Here is a 17,821-nt window from a genome sequence, read left to right as displayed (position 1 = left end):
GGCTCTATTCTCAGCTTTCCAACTATTGGTCAAAGTTTTTGCTATTTTGTCGGACATTTTTGGCATGAAATTGGAGCTTGATCCCTTGGGTTGACCCTCCACAGCCCACCCTGTCCTCTTTAGAAGGGCTCCTTGGCTTTCCAGACCTTTTCGGCACGGAGTGATTATAGTGAAATGGAAGTCGCCTCAACCTCCATCATACATCCACTGGCTCCCAGATATACACTATTTTATTACTTACTTTAAGAGGCACTTCTGAAAGATTTCTGGGTTTGTGGCGGCCATTGTTAAAGTCCTTAAAAAGATTCATTTCCCTAATATTCCAGACTGATAAGGTGGCACATATGTAGCTGTTGTTTATTATTCTTATTAATCTTTTTTTTCCCTTTTGTCTTCTCTCTTGAGTTAAGTTTGTCAGAGTTAAGGTTGACAACATCTGAGAAAAAACTGTTTTTTTTTCCAGTGTGGATTGTTGAACAAGTTATTTTAATTATTTACCTTCTTATATATCCGTTTCTGTCTGCTAACTCATTATGTCTTTCGCCCTGATTTGATCCTTTTTATTTTTTATTTTTTTATTTCGTGTGGGTGTATATATGTGGGTGTATTGGGGTTTGTTCTATCCCAATTATATGTATATGTTAAATATACATTGTTAACTATATAACTATCGCTTAAACATTAGGGGGGAGAAAAATAAAAAATTGGGTTTGATCAAAGTAAGAATGAAATCACCTAAAGTCAGGATGCCTGATGCAGAAGCATCAGGAATTGATCCATTTTAAGCATTTCGGCCCAATAAGTTAAACTGGGCTTAAATTAACAGCCAGTATTTGGCTGTTGGTTCAGGAAAGGGGGGTCGGTCACGTGGTGTTTGTTTGGTCATGTGACTGTAGCTGCGTTTCCATTAACCATCAAATTGCACACATTGTAATTATGAAAATGGATTTACTAAATTGAAACACTGCAACTAAAAAAAAATATATATATATATATGTTTGTTAAAAAGTTTTCATTCTTTATTTGAGTTGGTTTCTCAATTGCATGTAAATTATTATATTCCACAAAACTGTAATAACACTTTTCTTTTTTTGCACCACATGATCTACAACTGGACCTTAATCCTTTGTAAAAAGATGAAAAAGAGGCTGAAAGTACCGTAGTTGGAAGTTGATGGTGCAGAATATTTAGATTCACCAGGGACTATTTTTACGACGCTGAGCGCTAGAGCAGTGACTGAAATCTGGATACATCCGCCGCTGCCATGTTTTCACGAGTTCTTTTAAAAACAAACGAATGAACGTGGCATTTTAATTGCTTTTTTAACTGTATGACTTTTTAACAGCAATACTGCAAATTTTTGCATTTTTGAAATTCGTAGTTTAGTTTATCCATCAAATCGTGAGAAGATTAAACACGCATTAACTGCATAGAGGAAAACAGGACAGCAGTTCAGATCAAACTAGTGAAAATACTGCTGCGCTGAAAGCATTCAGCATCCATTTCAAGTAAAAAAACTAAAACATTCAGGGTATTTCAAAGACGAGTATTTCCTGTTATGTTTTTTTTAAAGCTCAAAAGGCCTTGAACTTTTTTAGTTCTTCAAATTCACAGGATTCAAGGATTTCAGAGAGTGATGAGAAGGAAGCCTGCAGGTAATATTTGGGGGAGTGTTTCGGTTTACAGCTGGATCGGTCATCACCAGTTAGGGTTTGACCAGCGTCATGAGTTCAGAACAAAGACAGGCAGATGTTAAAGCTTTCATCCTGTTTATTCTCACAGTTAGGGAAGATTTAAGTCGACCCTCCGGTCCTGAGCTGAACTTACCTTCTCGTTCGTCAGAATCAGATGGAGGATGTCCTCTCGCTGCCTCTCGCTCTGCAGAAACAGATAGCGTTAGCATCATCAGCAGCAGGAGCTCCAGCAGAACATTTGAACACAGAGACGCTGCATACAGGCTGGTTGATGTGAAACCTGGTGGGCATCCGCCGCAGGATGGCCGAGTCCAGGTCCTGTGGGCGGTTGGTGGCACCCATGATGATCACCTGGTAGGGAGAGAGTTATGAGAACATGCCCACCTGCTGCTGGATGTCTGTGTGTGTGATTTTGGGGGGGGGAGGGTCACCTGGCAGTGGTGGTCTGTGTCCAGTCCGTCCCATAGACTCATGAACTGGGCCTTCATCATGGCCGTGGCCTCGTGGTCTGAGCTGGAGCGACTCCTCAGGAAGGAGTCTGTTAAACGGAGAACGGGAAAGGATCGGTGATGAGGCAGCAGGAAGTCAGGCGTTAAACACGCAGACACGGACCACGGCGAACAGCGGGTCCACATTTCTCACCGATCTCATCGATGAAGATGATGGACGGCTGCAGCTTGACGGCCAATGAGAAAACAGCAGCAGCCAGTTTCTGGGACTCTCCGTACCATTTGTCCGTCAGCGTGCTCGGCTGCAGGTTGATGAAGCGAAACCCCGCCTCCTTTGCTGTTGCCTTGGCGATCAGCGTCTTACCGCAGCCGGGGGGGCCGTAGAGCAACACACCTGTTACCACGACGAAAGGATGAGGTCAACATTTGGTTTTACTTCCTCGGTAAAACTAGGTTGGCTCATATTTCGTTATACAACTAAAAATAAATAAAAAACACATTTAGAACATTATGGACCTGAGCTTTAATTTATAAGGGCTGATTTTATTTATTTTAGCAAGTTTAATAATCTGGTGCGTTTTGGGTGATTTACAAAGATTACTACCAAATATTAAGATGTGCAGACAGTTTAATTTAAACTATTAATGTTAAAGACTGACCAATACATCAGCCGCCGATTTATTTAACTGATGGTAACATTTCTGTTTTCTTTTTAATGTTTTCTTTGATTAATAAAAAAAATATATATATACATTTTGTTTAATTTGTAACCTGTTTTAGATTTATTATTGCAGGACTTTTATCATCTAAATGGAAGACGTAAAAGCAACACCGACTGCTGAATAATCCTTGTGAAATTATCAGGGATCAGTTAGACTAAAGGCAACATTATTGCTATTAGTGTCTGTCTAAAAAACATTTATCTGTAGATTTCCTTTTAAAACGAACAGTTTGAGTGATCAGGAAGCTTGAGGATGATGTAAAAGGAAGACAGATGGTTCTAAGCATTGTAGTTGGAGGTAATAATGAAAAAAATTATTTAAAGAATAATAACTAAAATACTTAACAATATTTATAGTGCACTTTGTGGCCTATTTTGAATAAAAATAGGCTACAGGTTGTGGATATTTTCAAATGTCTGGGTTTTACAAACTGCACTGTTTTCCAATTTTTCTTCTCTTCACTTCGGGTAGATGGTTTTCCCCCGGAGTGAAGAGAGAAGATGCATTTCTGCTGCTCTGCTGGACGTTACAACATTTATATTGGAAAGAGTAAATGTTTGTGTTGGGCTTAAAGTGAACGAAGAGTTATCTGTAAATACAATTGAAAAAGAACGCAATTTGGAAAACAAAACACAAAAAAGAAAGCAAAATTTTCTATCTATCTATTTTTGAAATTCGCAAAAAATATCTTGGATTGTTTCATTCTGGATTGTTTTTTGTTTTTTTTTCTTCACAATTTCCATTTACAATTCATGTTCTTTGCTGCAACAACAATGGAGCATCGTAACATTGACCAATTCAGATATTAATGCCGATAATTATGCATCTCTAATTTATTATCTGTGTTAGGGCTTAGTCACCCAGTCTGTAAGAAGTAGCGCTACCGCAGGTCATTCATTCCTGCTGCCACCAGACTCTATAATAATGCACTATAACCACAATAACTCCTGTAACAACCACTGTGCAGCTATATTATAGTTTTTGATTCATTGACTGTGCAATATCCAGTGCAATATGCTGAATGTGCAATATTTCTCCACCTGTATATAAGCCATTCGGATTGTACATATTTTTATTTCTTATTTTTTTATTTCTTATTTTTATTTTGTTTTTCATTGTGTGCGATACATGTACACTTGCACCTTAATCCTTATTTATCTTGATATACTGTATATATATTGCTTATTCTTAGTGCACCTTTTTCCTCTTTGTTTGCACCTTCTGTAACTTCTATGCCAATATGTGACGAGTGAATTTCTCCACTGTGAGATCAATAAAGCTCATCTAATCTAATCTAAGGCCTGAAACAATTAATCAGATTAATCAATTTTTGAAACAATTGTCAACTAATTTAGTAATTGATTTAACGATAACTGGGATATAGAATACTTGGGTTAGAGACTCTAAAATATGCCTTTAGTTTACAGAGCAAACCCATCAGTGCAGAATTACACCAAAATTGTTAAATATATATAATCCTCTTTGAAATTTAAGATGAAAAACAAGGTTTTTCTCTGTCAGTTTGCTTTATCCAGCTTCCTCAGGTGGAAAAGTTTTAGTTTCAAATAGATTAATTTCATAAACAGTCTTCTTTAAGGAATCGTTGGCTATCTGATTATCCATCCATCCATCCATCTTCTCACACGCTTAATCCCAAGTGTTGTCGCGAGGGGTGGCTATCTGATTATAAATTGATTAATCAAAAAAATCATTGACAGATTAACCATTTGCAAAATAATCATTAGTTGCAGCCCTAATTTATATCAAATCTTTAATTGTAAAATGCATAACTAATTTATGTCATTAAAAATTTTTGTAATTTAAACAAATCTAACTGCTTTACCAGGGTGAAGAGAAATTGCACATTAAATGATATTGGTCTGAGTCTAACAAAGCATTAAAGCTCTTCCTCGCCGTCTGTGTCACTGTTGTCCTTTTTTTCCAAAATGTGCGTTTGCATTTGTCAGTTTGTGAGGGACTGCATGTTTTTATGTAGGTTTATATTATATAATCATAAACTTTGAGCTGAAATGTTCAACTTTAAGGCCCCGTTTTGAGTTTAATAAGCTGGATCTGTCTCCAGATCATCATTCTAGAATCCTCAGCTTTGAATTCTCAGCTCTGTCTCAGGTTTGATCTAATCCGAGCTGCGCCTCCCAGCTCTGCTCAGGTGAACAGGAGGCAGATGGGGAAGTCTGACCTTTAGGAGGCTGCAGAAGTTTGGAGTTCAGGAACAGGTGTCTTTTCTGAACAGGCAGAATCACGGTCTCCTTCAGCTCAGTGATGACCTCATCCAGACCAGCGATGTCCCTCCAGGTGATCTATCAGAGGTCAAAGGTCAGACACAGGACTGGCTCCGTCATCCACTGTGATGAGGAGAAAATACCTGCATGCTCAGCGGGTCCACCAGGTGAGCTGCGATACTCATCTCATACTCTGACAGCTTGACGTTCTTCACTCCTATCTGACGCATCAACTTCTCAGCCTGTTGGAGACATTTTAGATGATTTCTAAAGCTCCATGAACCTCTGAGGAACCAAGCTTCCAGACCCTCACCTGCTTCTGGGCCTCCACCTTCTGCTTCCGGGTCGGATCAATGGCATCCACCATCCACTTGATGGTGAAGTAGGTTACAGCTCCAAAAATGGTGAGTCTGAAAAGCAGGCCAATGACCTCATTCCTACCCAGAGGACGGGTGATGTTCTCAGTTGGAACCTCCTTCAGAACCATGGTTGCTCTCTTAAAGACACACACACACAGTAAAACAGTAGCAGAATAATGTATGTTCCTGACCAGGAAGGTCGGGGAGAAAAATACAGACAGACTCTGATCTGATCTGAAGTTTTCTGAACTGGAATCATTTCAGCTTGGGAAGCAGATCAGGACCATTTCTGACAGCTTCCAAACTACTGCCCACGTGCTGCTGCCTTAAATTGACCATTTTTTTAAAGGAGTCTGGTGTGACATTAGCTACGTAGTCACAAAGACGGTTATACTCAGAGTATAAGATGTCATGGTCCTCAGGTATAACGAAACTGGAAGTGACCCGGGGCTAACTGCTACTAGCAAGCTATGACCTTCGGTAGAATCGCTCTATTAGGCCACAATATGTGGAACAACACGCTCTGATCCCCGCAGCGGAGCAACAGCACCTCCCGCCGCCCCGGTGTGATGCTAATCCAGGCCCAAATACTGTCAGTAATTAAGAATTACCTGTTCCCGGCTTCCGTGTGTCTGACAGCACGGTGCGGGTTCTTCTTCTCCTGCGTTTAACGAACCGGGTCCCAACTTAACGCCCCCTGCTGTTAGAGCAGGGAACTTTTCTGTACGGTAAAATGTGCATCATTAAAATCAGCCCGATAAGGAAACCCTTAACTGATGCTGTGGTATTTTTAACCTTTTCAACTTCATATCAATATTAAAATCAGGACTCAGAATTTAACTAAGAAGCTTGAATTCACGCCTCTCATTTAGACACTTTTAGTCTCCTGAACAAAACAGCCAAGGATAAAATGCCCCCGGGGGGCCGTACTGTAGCCCCCCTCACCCGGATATCACTGTATTGGCTACCATTAAAACCTCCGGATGGTGAAACCTAAACCATCAAACTGTGGCCGCGAGTTGCGTTATGTAATGTCAGCAGGTTGCCAGATTGGGCTCGATCATAGCAGTTAAAAACGGGGGGATGATACAACTTGGCAACCATCCTCTGACAGGACCCGCTAGCTCGCTGACAGCTAGCATCATCAAGTTAGATTTAAAAAAAATGCGGCAACAGGAAGTGCTTTTGTTTAAAAAATAAAAGCATATGTGACTCGGTGGATCAGATTTGTCTTTACACAATATGCCAATAATTTAACTCTGGGTTGAACAATGCTCACGGTGTTCTTACTTATAAAGTAATAACAATAATACAGCATTAAAAACAGAGGAAGCAGTATAGATAACACTCATATGAACAGGCAGTAGTGCAGAATGCAGTAATAAATAGGGAATGAAAAGAAGTAAAATTGTTTTGGTACTATAGCCGTTTATTAGTAATTGCTTTTGTCATCTTTTTCTTTTTTTGTATGTGTTAATGTATGGAAAGTATAAAATAAAAATATATATATAACATAAGGGGGAAAATAATCAAATTATGTCATTATTAAGACAACGGATTAAGAGGCAAAAGTTGCATTTAATATTTAACATTTTACACAGTTTGCGATGATATACAGTATATTTAAAGAAAGTGATATTGTAACTGTGCGTCTTGCTGTACCGGAAACATTATTTTGAAAGCCGCAGACAGCGCCTCGTGCTACCGTGAACTTGACGCTCGGTGGTCTCTGTTCGGGGAGCTTTTTCTCTCCGCGTCGCTGCTTTTAATCGCGGTTCTCATCAGCCCTTCGAGGCCAGGGACGGTTCCGTGGATCTATCCGGAACTCCGGGTCTGCACTGGGGAGCGGCCCGGTGGTTCTGTGTCCGGGCGGGGGCACCTGGAGAGCCCCGGGCCCACAGCGGGAGCAGCCCCCTGATCTGACCCAGAAAGCAGCGCTGACGGCCGGGGGCTGGCTGTCCACCAACAGGACGGTTAGCATCCCGCTGCTGCTGCGGAGCTCAGAGGGAGGCGAGAACCGAGAACTGTTCTTTTATCCGCTGTGAGAATATTTCTGCATATCTGGAAGATTTTTTCGTATTTTTCTACACATTTCTTTATTTTTTTTGTGGGGCGCGGAGGGCCAGCGAGGAGCTAGCTCCTAGCTAGCTGCCCCCGCTAGCCTCATCTGTCCGGAGCAGAGAGAGCGGAGGAATCGGGGGCTGCTCAGCCGGTCCCTGGTGCCTGGTTAACGGACCTCTGGGAACCATGGCTGCTAATCTAATCAAGGAAATCGTTAGCAGGAACAAACGGCGGTACCAGGAGGACGGCTTCGACCTGGATCTTACCTGTATCCTTTACCGGTTTAACGTGGGGCCCCAACATCTACAGTGAAACAGGATCCCACAGAAAGATGCCTTAAAATCCTGCTTTTATCTGCTGTCTGTAAAACTGCTGGATTAATGTGGGAAGCTGTATAGATTCGGAAGAAATATGTGTTTTTTCTTTAAAGTTCAGAGTTAGGATTGTGTGTTTGGGTTTATCTCTGATTCTGACAGATTTCACTGGTTGGGGGCGCAGATGGAGCCCATCCTGCTCCATCACTGCAGTTTCCCTTCAGGTCAGGAGATCTGATGACAGGCAGCAGCATCCATGGAGCATCAAATCCAGCTAGAATCAGAAACAGGGATGTTTCAGCTCCAGGTGGAGATGAGGAGACCTTCAGATGGATCCAACCAGGTTACACAGATCATAAACACCCTGGAAGGCTGGGATATTTCCAAGCCAAACGTCTCTTGGATCCTGTTGAGGTTCTGTCTGCAGATGTGGAACATCCTGATGATCCAAGCTGGCTTCCAAGTTCAGTGCAAAGCTCAGGTTGTTCAGCTGCAGGATTGTCTGATCTATTGTTGGGCTGATGTGATGTGAAGTAGTAAAGGCTGCTTGGAGGCTGAACATTAGAAGGAAGCTGATGCTGCAGGTTTCCGATCACGGAGAGCATCCAAAGGGAAAGTTTTAATAGGTGCATTAAACTCTGACTGAACCCAACTGATCCAGCTTAGATTGTTCCTCACAGTAGAAACTTTGTTGGTATCAGAGCAGCTGATAAAGAGGAGAGTGAGATGGATCCAAACGTTGGATAAAAAGTCTGTTAAATTGAAGCTGTTTTTAGGCACAGGCGTCTCTCACCTGACTTTACATGTGCATTCATACTAAGGATTACAGGCACATATATATAAATAGTTTATAGACACAAGGTCCAGCAGAAATAAGTGCACACAAAGTGTGGTACTAGATCTAGGAAAGGATGCAGGACTTTTACCTTTCACTTCAAACTAAAACTACTCAGAAATACTCAGATTGACATGTTGTGACATCACAGTCGGTATTTCCTGAACCTTCCCATCAGATATCTATCCCAACATCATCGCCATGGGCTTCCCCGCTGAGCGGCTGGAGGGCGTCTACAGAAACAACATAGACGACGTTGTCCGGTGAGTGTCCAGCACGCCGCCTGTAGACGCATCAGGGAACCCAGGCTGAGCGGTTCTGGATGCGTTTCAGAGCCCGGGTCTAATTTGGCTGGTTTATCTCCTTCCGACTCTATTTCACAGATAAATCCTTGATGTTTGTGTCAATATTCCAGCTTTTTCAGAGTAAACGTTAACCTGCTTGGTTAAACTCATTCACATGTTTGTTTGATCATGTGACGATCATACAATCGATGCCGTCTGTCCAGCCATCAGGTCTCTGCAGGGAAACTCTTTAGTTGAGCTGCTGCAGGCGGGGATCTTTCATCTCACAACTTTTGAATCCACCACAGCAGTATGACAGCTTTGTGTTGGCCAGTACTGCTGTAGACCCGATAGGATATCAGCAGGCCTGCAACATTAACACACCTTGCTGCACAATACATTTCCCCATGATTTATTGTAATAAACGATAATAATGTCATTGTTTTGAAGCCTAAGTGCTCCCCTCTGCAGGCTTCTTCATCCAGACTCTTTAGTAGAAATGGATCCAGATGAGGGAAACAAAGCATGCAATCCTAAACTATTGATCTCATTTAAATGTAATATACCATTCATTTTTATATTGTTGCAAAACTATTATCAGCATCATCATTCCTACTTGTTATTTCTCATTTTGTACTGTCGAAAAAAAAAAGAAAAAAAAAAAGACAGGATGCTGTGATATTATGAGAACAACAGGAATAAGAACAGTTGATCTATTTACAGCCGGTTTACGTATCCTTTCATCAAAGACAGAAAAAATAAGCTGCTGGTAAAATATATAGAATTTAAAAAATTAATAACACAATTAAAAAATGGAAATGATTACATCGATTTAGAATACATGTATATATTAATAAATAACAGAAGTAAACAGGCCTGATGGAGCCCCTTAGCTAAAATGTTGTTGAGCAACACTTTGAGGCAATAATCACTGAAATCAGGTGTTTTCTGTAACGTTCAGTCAGAATTCTGCTCCTATTGGCAGCTTAGACACTGCTCATGAGCAAGGCACCTTCATTTGGCTGGGACTGTTTTATAAAAAAAAAAAAAGATTATTTTACTAAATTATGTTTTGTAATTTTATTATTTATTATTACTTTTTCACTTTTGTGTTTTTTGAGTTACTAAAATGAATTGATCATTTTCTTTAATGGTTAGTAAACCTTCAAACTATATTATTAACCTGTGGCTTTAAGAAACCAGTGTTAACATGAGAGATGTCAGACATGCAGATATAATATGGAGGTCATTATTTCCCTCATATGGGACCGATTTCTGATTGCATTATTAGATGTGTAGATGTGTGGAGTGATATTTGTTCTATTATTGTTAAAGGCATAAATCAAGCTCTGCAAATTGAAGTAAAAAAAAAAAAATATTCATGAATATAATATAAAAAATAAAATGCAACCCAGAAATTAAGTAAAGATGGTTTTGAGAGTAGCTTTACTGTTTTCTCAGATTTTTTTAAATACAAATGTATGTCTATTTTTATTTATTGATTTCTTTTTTTAAAGTAACTTTGACACTTTTTTAAATTTTCAGATTAAGTTTTACGAAGTGCATTTATTTCAAATTGCTCGTCAGTTTTCATTCTTCTCTTCAAGCTCAGACCAAACGCTCGCCCTCAGCGCGCCGGTTCACAACCTGGTCCTGCAGACCAATAGAAACGCCTCTTCTCTCCTCACTGCTGAGGAAAGCCATGCGAAGTGAAGGGAATGTGGTCTGGAAAATGCTATTTGAAAAGAATGCAGTTAGTAAAACTCAATCTGAAAAAAAGGAAATGTAAAAGCAAAAATCTAATATGTCAAATCTATATTAAAAAATAAAATTAGCAAAAATAACATGCGAAAAAAAAATCTGTAAAAAACGACAAAGTTACTCTCAAAACATTTTTCTTTTCTTTTTTTTATTAAAATGTTTTATTTCATTTCTGGATTGCATTTTTGCACCGACTGGCTGACATTCTGATTTATTAACACAATCAGCTGCCATACCTTGGGAGCACAGAAAGCTCAGCATTGCTGCTCCTCTATCTGCTTTCCACGTTTTCTTGTTTATCATTTGTTATCTTTGTGTTATTTTTATCATGTAAAAGGAGGAAAAAAAGTTATCAATCTGCACAAAAACAAATCAAATAAGTAAAAATGTCTTTATTAAGTGTATTTACCCTTCATTTGAGCAGGTGAATAAGTCAGTTTGCCAATTAAATTAGTATTTCTACTCTTAAAATAAGATTATTAGATAATATGCACTTGAAATAAGACAATGCAAAAAATGTTTTTATTTTAAATGGAAACTCAATTAAAGAAAAACGAACTTATTTTAAGAAAAAAATGACTTATTAAAATAAAAGTTTTTTATTGTGCAGGCTTGCCTTTAAAGAGGAAACTGATCCATTATTCTCCTTTTTCTGTTTGTTTCAGGTTCTTGGATTCCAAGCACAAGAATCACTATAAGATTTATAATCTGTAAGTACTGCCCGCCGCCTCCCTCAGTCAACCTTTTATTGCAGAACCTATATAGGAGAGCGGTTCAAATCCCACTGCCTCCACTTTGGGTTCCTGAGCAAAACCCCTGGTTGCTCGCTGGGCGCCGCACAATGGCAGCCCACTGCTCCCAGAGGGGAAGGGTTAAATGCAGAGCTACATTTCTCCAATGTAAGAACAATAAAGTTCAATTATCTGTTATTATCAACCTAAAACTGATGATACAAACGGATCCTTTGATTTTTGGGCTGTGATCAGATGAGATTTACATTTTCAAAGTGCAGGTGGAAGGCAGCTGAGACTAAATCTGCTCTAAAGCACGTCTGCTTTTATAAAACAGATCTGTTCACACATTTTTCTTTTTAAAATAACCAATAAAATCAGCGAATAAGGGGTTTTCTCTCTTTACTCCCTCCCATGTTTTACTCTGGTTTTAAAGTCTGTCTTTTTCCTCAGGTGTGCAGAGCGGCACTACGACACCTCCAAGTTCAACTGTCGGGGTGAGGCCGTCTCCCCTCCTCTGTCCCTAAAAGGGAGCAGCTTTTCCCTACGTTTCCTTCCTGAATATTCTTCCTCTGTTTCAGTGGCTCAGTATCCATTCGAAGACCACAACCCGCCTCAGCTGGAGCTGATTAAACCCTTCTGCGAGGACCTGGACCAGTGGCTCAGCGAGGACGAGCAGCATGTGGCCGCCATCCACTGCAAGGCAGGGAAAGGTCGCACTGGAGTCATGATTTGTGCCTATTTGCTGCACCGAGGGAAGTTCCAGGAAGCTCAGGAGGCCCTAGACTTCTACGGAGAGGTCCGGACCAGGGACAAGAAGGTCAGTTAAACCTGAAGAGCTGCTGGATGCGTTAGGATGCCGTAGCTTTTGTGTTCTGGCTGATTTCTGGACCCATTTGTTGGGATCTGTGTGTTCAGGGTGTCACCATTCCCAGCCAGCGCCGCTATGTCATCTACTACAACTTCCTGCTCAGGAACCGGCTGCACTACAAACCCGTGGCTCTGCTCTTCCACAAAATGCTCTTTGAGACCGTCCCCATGTTCACAGCCGGGACCTGCAGTAAGTCCTACAATCAGAACCGGGCCACTTCTTTTCAGTTCAGACTGAGATTCATTTCTAAACTTAGAGATTAGTCCACATTCCACAGACTCAGACCTGCTTCCAGTCCAGCTCAGGTTCCAGACTGTAAGTGATCCGGATGGTGACGCTCTGCTGTTCTGCTTTCCTCAGACCCGCAGTTCGTGGTCTACCAGCTCAAGGTCAAAATCCACACCTCCAACCCGGCTTACACCCACAGGGAGGACAAGCTGATGGTGTTTGAGTTTCCTCAACCGCTTCCCGTCTGCGGAGACATCAAGGTGGAATTCTTCCACAAGCAGAACAAGATGATGAAGAAGGTGAGCTGATGAAGAGGAGGAGGATGCATGTCTGCTTTTCATGCTCCACAGTAGTCAGGTTCAGGGCCGAACGTGGTCCAGATTCATTTTCAATTAGGAGATCATTCTGATCATCAGTTTTTTACAGCAGAGGTTCCCAAACGTTTCAGCCACAGGCTGCCCCCCCCCCTTAAAATACATACCATCATATAATAGTTTATGAATGGCTGACTAATGAAGTGTCATTTCTATAACGGTACGTTTATCGATTTCCTGAGATCCTTTGGTCCTCCATGAACCTCAGGAGTCACGTTAGGATTGATCTTTTTTTTCTGTATCTCTGCTTCTGTCTCCTTGAACCCCAGTCGGCCTCAGCAGATGGCCGCTCACACTGAGCCTGGTTCTGCTGGAGGTTTCTTCCTGTTAAAAGGGAGTTTTTCCTCTCTACTGTCACTACAAGCATGCTTAGTGTGAGGGATTGCCTGACTAGATGCAATCAGCTGGTTTTCCTTAGATAGAAAACTTTGAATCAATTTGACTGGATGATCTGGTTGAACTGGAAAGTGACCTGAGATGATTTGTTGTGAATTTGTGCTATAGAAATAAACTGAATAGAATTGAGGTTATTTCCTATATAAATAACCTATAAAACTATATAATTAACCTGAATTGAACAGAATCTTGACCCCCACCCCCCACCCACTGGGTGTTTAGAGGCCCTGTGGGGGTCTTTCCCCCCACTTTGGGAACCCCTGTTCTACAGGACAAGGAGGCGGCCATGCTCCAGTTTTAGAACAGTTTACTGAACAAACAAATAATAACTGCAGCTAAATATAGGAAACAGAAAAGTGATGATAATGATTGATATCAAATTAGCAGTTAGCCTGTGATTGAACAGACACTCATTAATGCAGAAAAGGTATTTTAAACCATCCTGATGAACCAATTATCATTTTTTTTTTTTAGGCTGGTACCGATTAGGGGTGTAAATCACATCCATCATGGCGATTCGATTCAGTATCGATTTCCTGACCCAACGATTCGATTATTTTCGATACTCAAGAATACACCACGATACGATTCGATTAATCGATTAATTTCTTTATTTTATTTTATTTTATTTTTTTTACACCTTACAGGCTAAACAAAGTTTCAAGTTTGAAATAAATCAATGAAAGCTGTAATATCATTATGCATTTTTTTTTAGAAGTAGAAACGTTGCATAAAAAAAACTGCAAAAATTACTTCACATAATCAGTGCAATGAGTGCAATGCAACACCTCGGCTCCAGACGTCCCGCCCCCTCCACAGACAAATTGTAGCTGACCGCAGACAGTGCGGCAGACAGGAGGCCGGCTTGTTTTGTTTTTATGACCGAAATTGCGGAAAACAACTCGTGAAGTTTGACCAGCTAGAAGAGCGAAGTGCGTGAAAACACTGGGACCCTTTTTCCAGCTGGATCTCTGCTCTTTTTGGCCCTCATGTCCCTCCGTTGTCGGACTAAACTCGCTCCCACTTCCTCGCCGCCTCGGCCGTATCTAGACCCACAGCGTGTAGCGCAGAACACGCTTCAATATTGAGCATAATTTAAAAATGTCTGCATCAAGCTCACTGCAACACACTGCTGTAAGAGTATAACCAGGAAGCGAGGTAGGAGGGCACAATAGGTTTAGCGCCACCGCAGCACGGGAGGAGAATTACGCCCAGGAGCAAATGGATAAAAATAGATCGGAGGGAAAAAAAACATGAATCAATTCTCTTGCGGACGTATCGATGCATCGATACAAAACGATTGTTATTTACACACCTAGTACAGATTATTTTAACATCAAACCAAATGATCCCCAGTATTTTCTGGCTTTTCTGGGAGGCTTAAAATTTAGCCCAATACGTTCTCTCTTCCTCCACAAGATAAAAATGACACAATGGTGATAAATGTAACACAGGTCTCAATGTAAGCAAAATAAACATTTAAAATATAATAAAAAAATCAAAACATTAAAAGGGAAAAGCAGGTGAGGCAGCCCTGATACCTGCATTTGAAGTTTGAAGGATTGAAGTCGAGCTCAGTTGTCCTGGTTGGTTTCTCCCTGTGTTTGGTTCTGAGGGAGCTCCAGAAGCTTGCATTGGATCTTCACCAGAGCTAACTGGTTTCTAACACCTTTCCTTTTAGGAAAAGATGTTCCATTTCTGGATCAACACGTTCTTCATCCCCGGACCGGAGGAGACATCGGACAGAATAGAGAACGGCAGCTCTGGAAGCCTTCGGGATCTCTCGCACAGAGCGTTTCAGAACCCGGGAATCCTGATGGGAAGCGAGACCAACGACAGAGACTTCCTGGTTCTGACGCTCAACAAGAACGAGCTGGATAAAGCCAACAAGGATAAAGCCAACAAGAACTTCTCTCCAAACTTTAAGGTAAAGCTGGATCCGTTATTTATTCCCATCCTTTGAAAATGGCTTTTTTTATTCACTAAATAACGGACTCCATGTTGGATCAGTTCTATGGAGTGCAGTTTGTTCCATTATTGTTCAAGCATAAACCGTTTTATAAATGGACCCAAAACAAAAGATTCTTAACCAAAAAAAGGTTTTCAGAGTAACATTGCTTTTTTCCCAGATTTTATTTTTTCATGTTTTAATATAGATTTTATAATTTATAGATTTTTTCCAGATTTGTCTTTTACAGATTGTAGTTTATAAATGACCTTCTTTTCACTTCAAGCCCAATAAAAACACGTGCAGTGACCAATAAAACTTTTTTTGCCAACATCCATGCAGACAAATAGAAATGTTTTGTTGCTCTTCACTGCAGAGAGATCTGATAAACAAACATTTGAAAACATCAAATTTGTAAAAAAAAAAAAAAAAAAAAAAGTGAAAAGGTAAAATAAAAAATACAAATTTTAAAGGGAAAAAAAAAAGTTTTTATTTCTAACTTTATTTGGAAAATACGTTATTTGAGGGATTTTTTTTTGTTTCTGAATTTCATTCTTTTAAAAATTACATTTACAAAATATGTTCTTTGCTTATGAAAATATCAGAACAAAATTCCCCCCATACTGAATAATCCCAATAATGCTGATTTTTCAGGATTTCGCTCGCCGGTCAGTTTTTCTGTGACGCTTCTGGTTTTGCTCCTCAGGTCAAACTATTCTTCACGAAGACGGTGGAGGAAGGAGCCAACTGTGACACCTGCAGCACGTCGGCGTCGGTGACTCCGGACGTCAGTGACAACGAACCGGATCACTACCGCTACTCGGACACTACGGACTCTGACCCTGAGAATGAGACGTTTGAAGACGACCTCCAAAGTCAGATCACTAAAGTCTGACCGTCTCTCTCTCAAACATATATCTATGTATAAGTGTACATAATTCAGAACGGATCTGTGGACTCTGGATTAAAGGAGCTCAGATTATAACCCCAAACATCCTTCATCTACTCGCTGGACAATCATGACGTGACGAGCAGCAGGAGGGGAACTGTGCTGCAGGAGTGGGCGGGGCCTTGAGGGGGACGTTTAAGAAAGCGCTAATCTCAGAAACCATAATCCAAACCTTCATTTTATCTCTCCTTCCTCCGGAACAGATTCAGGAACCTTCATCCTGATTCTGGTTCTGTCCAAGTCTGGTTCGGTTCCATTCGTTTGGCTATTTCCAGAATCACATCGGATTATTTCCTGTTTTTTTTTTTTTATTTTAAATATATCTATATAGATATATCTATATTCACCACATTCCTGTCTGCATCAGGTCCAAATCCAAACCGGCAGCATCAGAAGGACCTGATGGCGGGCTTTGACCCAGCCTTCTGCTGGGAAGCTGCAGAAGGTTCTGTTTTAGGATTTAAAGTAAAACCTGGAAGCTCCAGCTTCCATCAGTCACTAAGCTAAACAGCAAACAAGCTCCTCCCATTGCGACCGCTCTGGTTCTGGACTCTTCGGGTCCGGTCCGTCCAGAGAAGCTCCTCTGGTTGTTCGGCAGCTTCATCAATTTGTCGGATCGTATGAGATATGGAGCTTTCTGGGAATGGAGGCCAGGACTGGGAAGGAACCTGAGGTCTGCAGAACCTTCAGAACCGCTGGTCTGAAACTGTAGCTGAACTGGTTTCTGGTGCTGATCCGGCTTGCAGATGGTTCCGCTCTAGAACTTCCATGTGTGATTCTGGTTCACACATTTGGTCTGGAAACGTTTCCCTCCAGATCTGGATGTTGGTCCGTTAATGGAAGGGTGGAAGTCCGATCACTGGTTGGAGTGTTAGTGTCTGGAAGAACGTGTGCCTGAGGTCCGGTACAGGAAGCTGAGCGGTTATGTCCGGATCCGATGGGTCAAACGTAGAACTGAGGTATTTGGAGCAGTGGCTCAGAACATTGACCCAGTCAGTCCTCCATCTGCGGCGCCGTTGTTCTCAGACCTGATAGAACCTGGGTCTGCCTGGTTCAGAAATGTCATTGGACCTCTAAGGTTCGGTTTCTGCCTCCGTTCCGGTTCTGAACCAGAAGCTCCATCAGATGTTGTCTTTACGGTTCAGATTCTGCTGGCTCTTTGTCCTCCACTCACAGAGTTTCCATTTTTGTTTCTGCTAATGAAGAACAAAGTCTTGGTCCGTTGGCGTTTCTACCAATCAGAACCGTCCCAATTCATGATGTCAGCGCTCCGTTTCATTCGGTTCTGCTGCTCAGCCGATTTTAAATATTCAATCACAGCTGTAGAACAGAGAGGGTGATGGGTTCTGCTCATCGGAACCACCTGATCAGACGGATCCACGCTGTGACTGTATTAGCTGTTGTCAATCGGACCTCTCGACCCGACCCCTTTTATTCTGTCGCTACTCATTTTATAAAGGAAAAAAGCACTGTAAAGTGAATAAACTATTTATAAACAGCTTTGAGTTGTTTCTGTTTGTTCAATAAAGATTCATGACTACAGAACTTTATCCTCTGCAGCATCATGTGGTTCTACTGCCTGGGAGAAGAATGGAACCCAGC

At 41.1% G+C, this 17,821-nt stretch overlaps 2 protein-coding genes across 2 annotated transcripts in view; one reads left to right on the top strand and one right to left on the bottom strand.

The window, feature by feature from the left end:
- Window positions 1-6,137, bottom strand: part of atad1 (ATPase family, AAA domain containing 1) — a 10,253-nt gene extending 4,116 nt beyond the window's left edge. The window contains exons 1-8 of the mRNA XM_015401236.1: window positions 6,079-6,137; window positions 5,422-5,604; window positions 5,252-5,350; window positions 5,066-5,186; window positions 2,337-2,537; window positions 2,126-2,232; window positions 1,956-2,045; window positions 1,828-1,878 (exon numbers count right to left, since the gene is read on the bottom strand). Coding sequence (XP_015256722.1) covers window positions 1,828-1,878; window positions 1,956-2,045; window positions 2,126-2,232; window positions 2,337-2,537; window positions 5,066-5,186; window positions 5,252-5,350; window positions 5,422-5,595 — 843 coding nt within the window. The 5' untranslated portion in view covers window positions 5,596-5,604; window positions 6,079-6,137. The remainder of the gene's footprint in view (window positions 1-1,827; window positions 1,879-1,955; window positions 2,046-2,125; window positions 2,233-2,336; window positions 2,538-5,065; window positions 5,187-5,251; window positions 5,351-5,421; window positions 5,605-6,078) is intronic.
- A 1,042-nt stretch (window positions 6,138-7,179) lies between these two features.
- On the top strand, window positions 7,180-17,717 carry pten (phosphatase and tensin homolog). The gene is made up of 9 exons (XM_015401246.1): window positions 7,180-7,796; window positions 8,856-8,940; window positions 11,388-11,432; window positions 11,907-11,950; window positions 12,035-12,273; window positions 12,372-12,513; window positions 12,685-12,851; window positions 15,004-15,249; window positions 15,977-17,717. The coding sequence occupies exons 1-9, from the start codon at window positions 7,715-7,717 to the stop codon at window positions 16,163-16,165; spliced, it is 1,239 nt and encodes a 412-aa protein (XP_015256732.1). The 5' UTR covers window positions 7,180-7,714; the 3' UTR covers window positions 16,166-17,717.
- Window positions 17,718-17,821: the final 104 nt, after the last annotated feature.

This window comes from Cyprinodon variegatus, unplaced genomic scaffold (assembly GCF_000732505.1).
Source record: "Cyprinodon variegatus isolate N-32 unplaced genomic scaffold, C_variegatus-1.0 Scaffold1197, whole genome shotgun sequence".
NCBI classification, from domain to species: Eukaryota; Metazoa; Chordata; class Actinopteri; order Cyprinodontiformes; family Cyprinodontidae; genus Cyprinodon; species Cyprinodon variegatus.
Note: the sequence above shows the minus strand (reverse complement) of the source record. Positions and strands in the feature narration are given on the sequence as shown.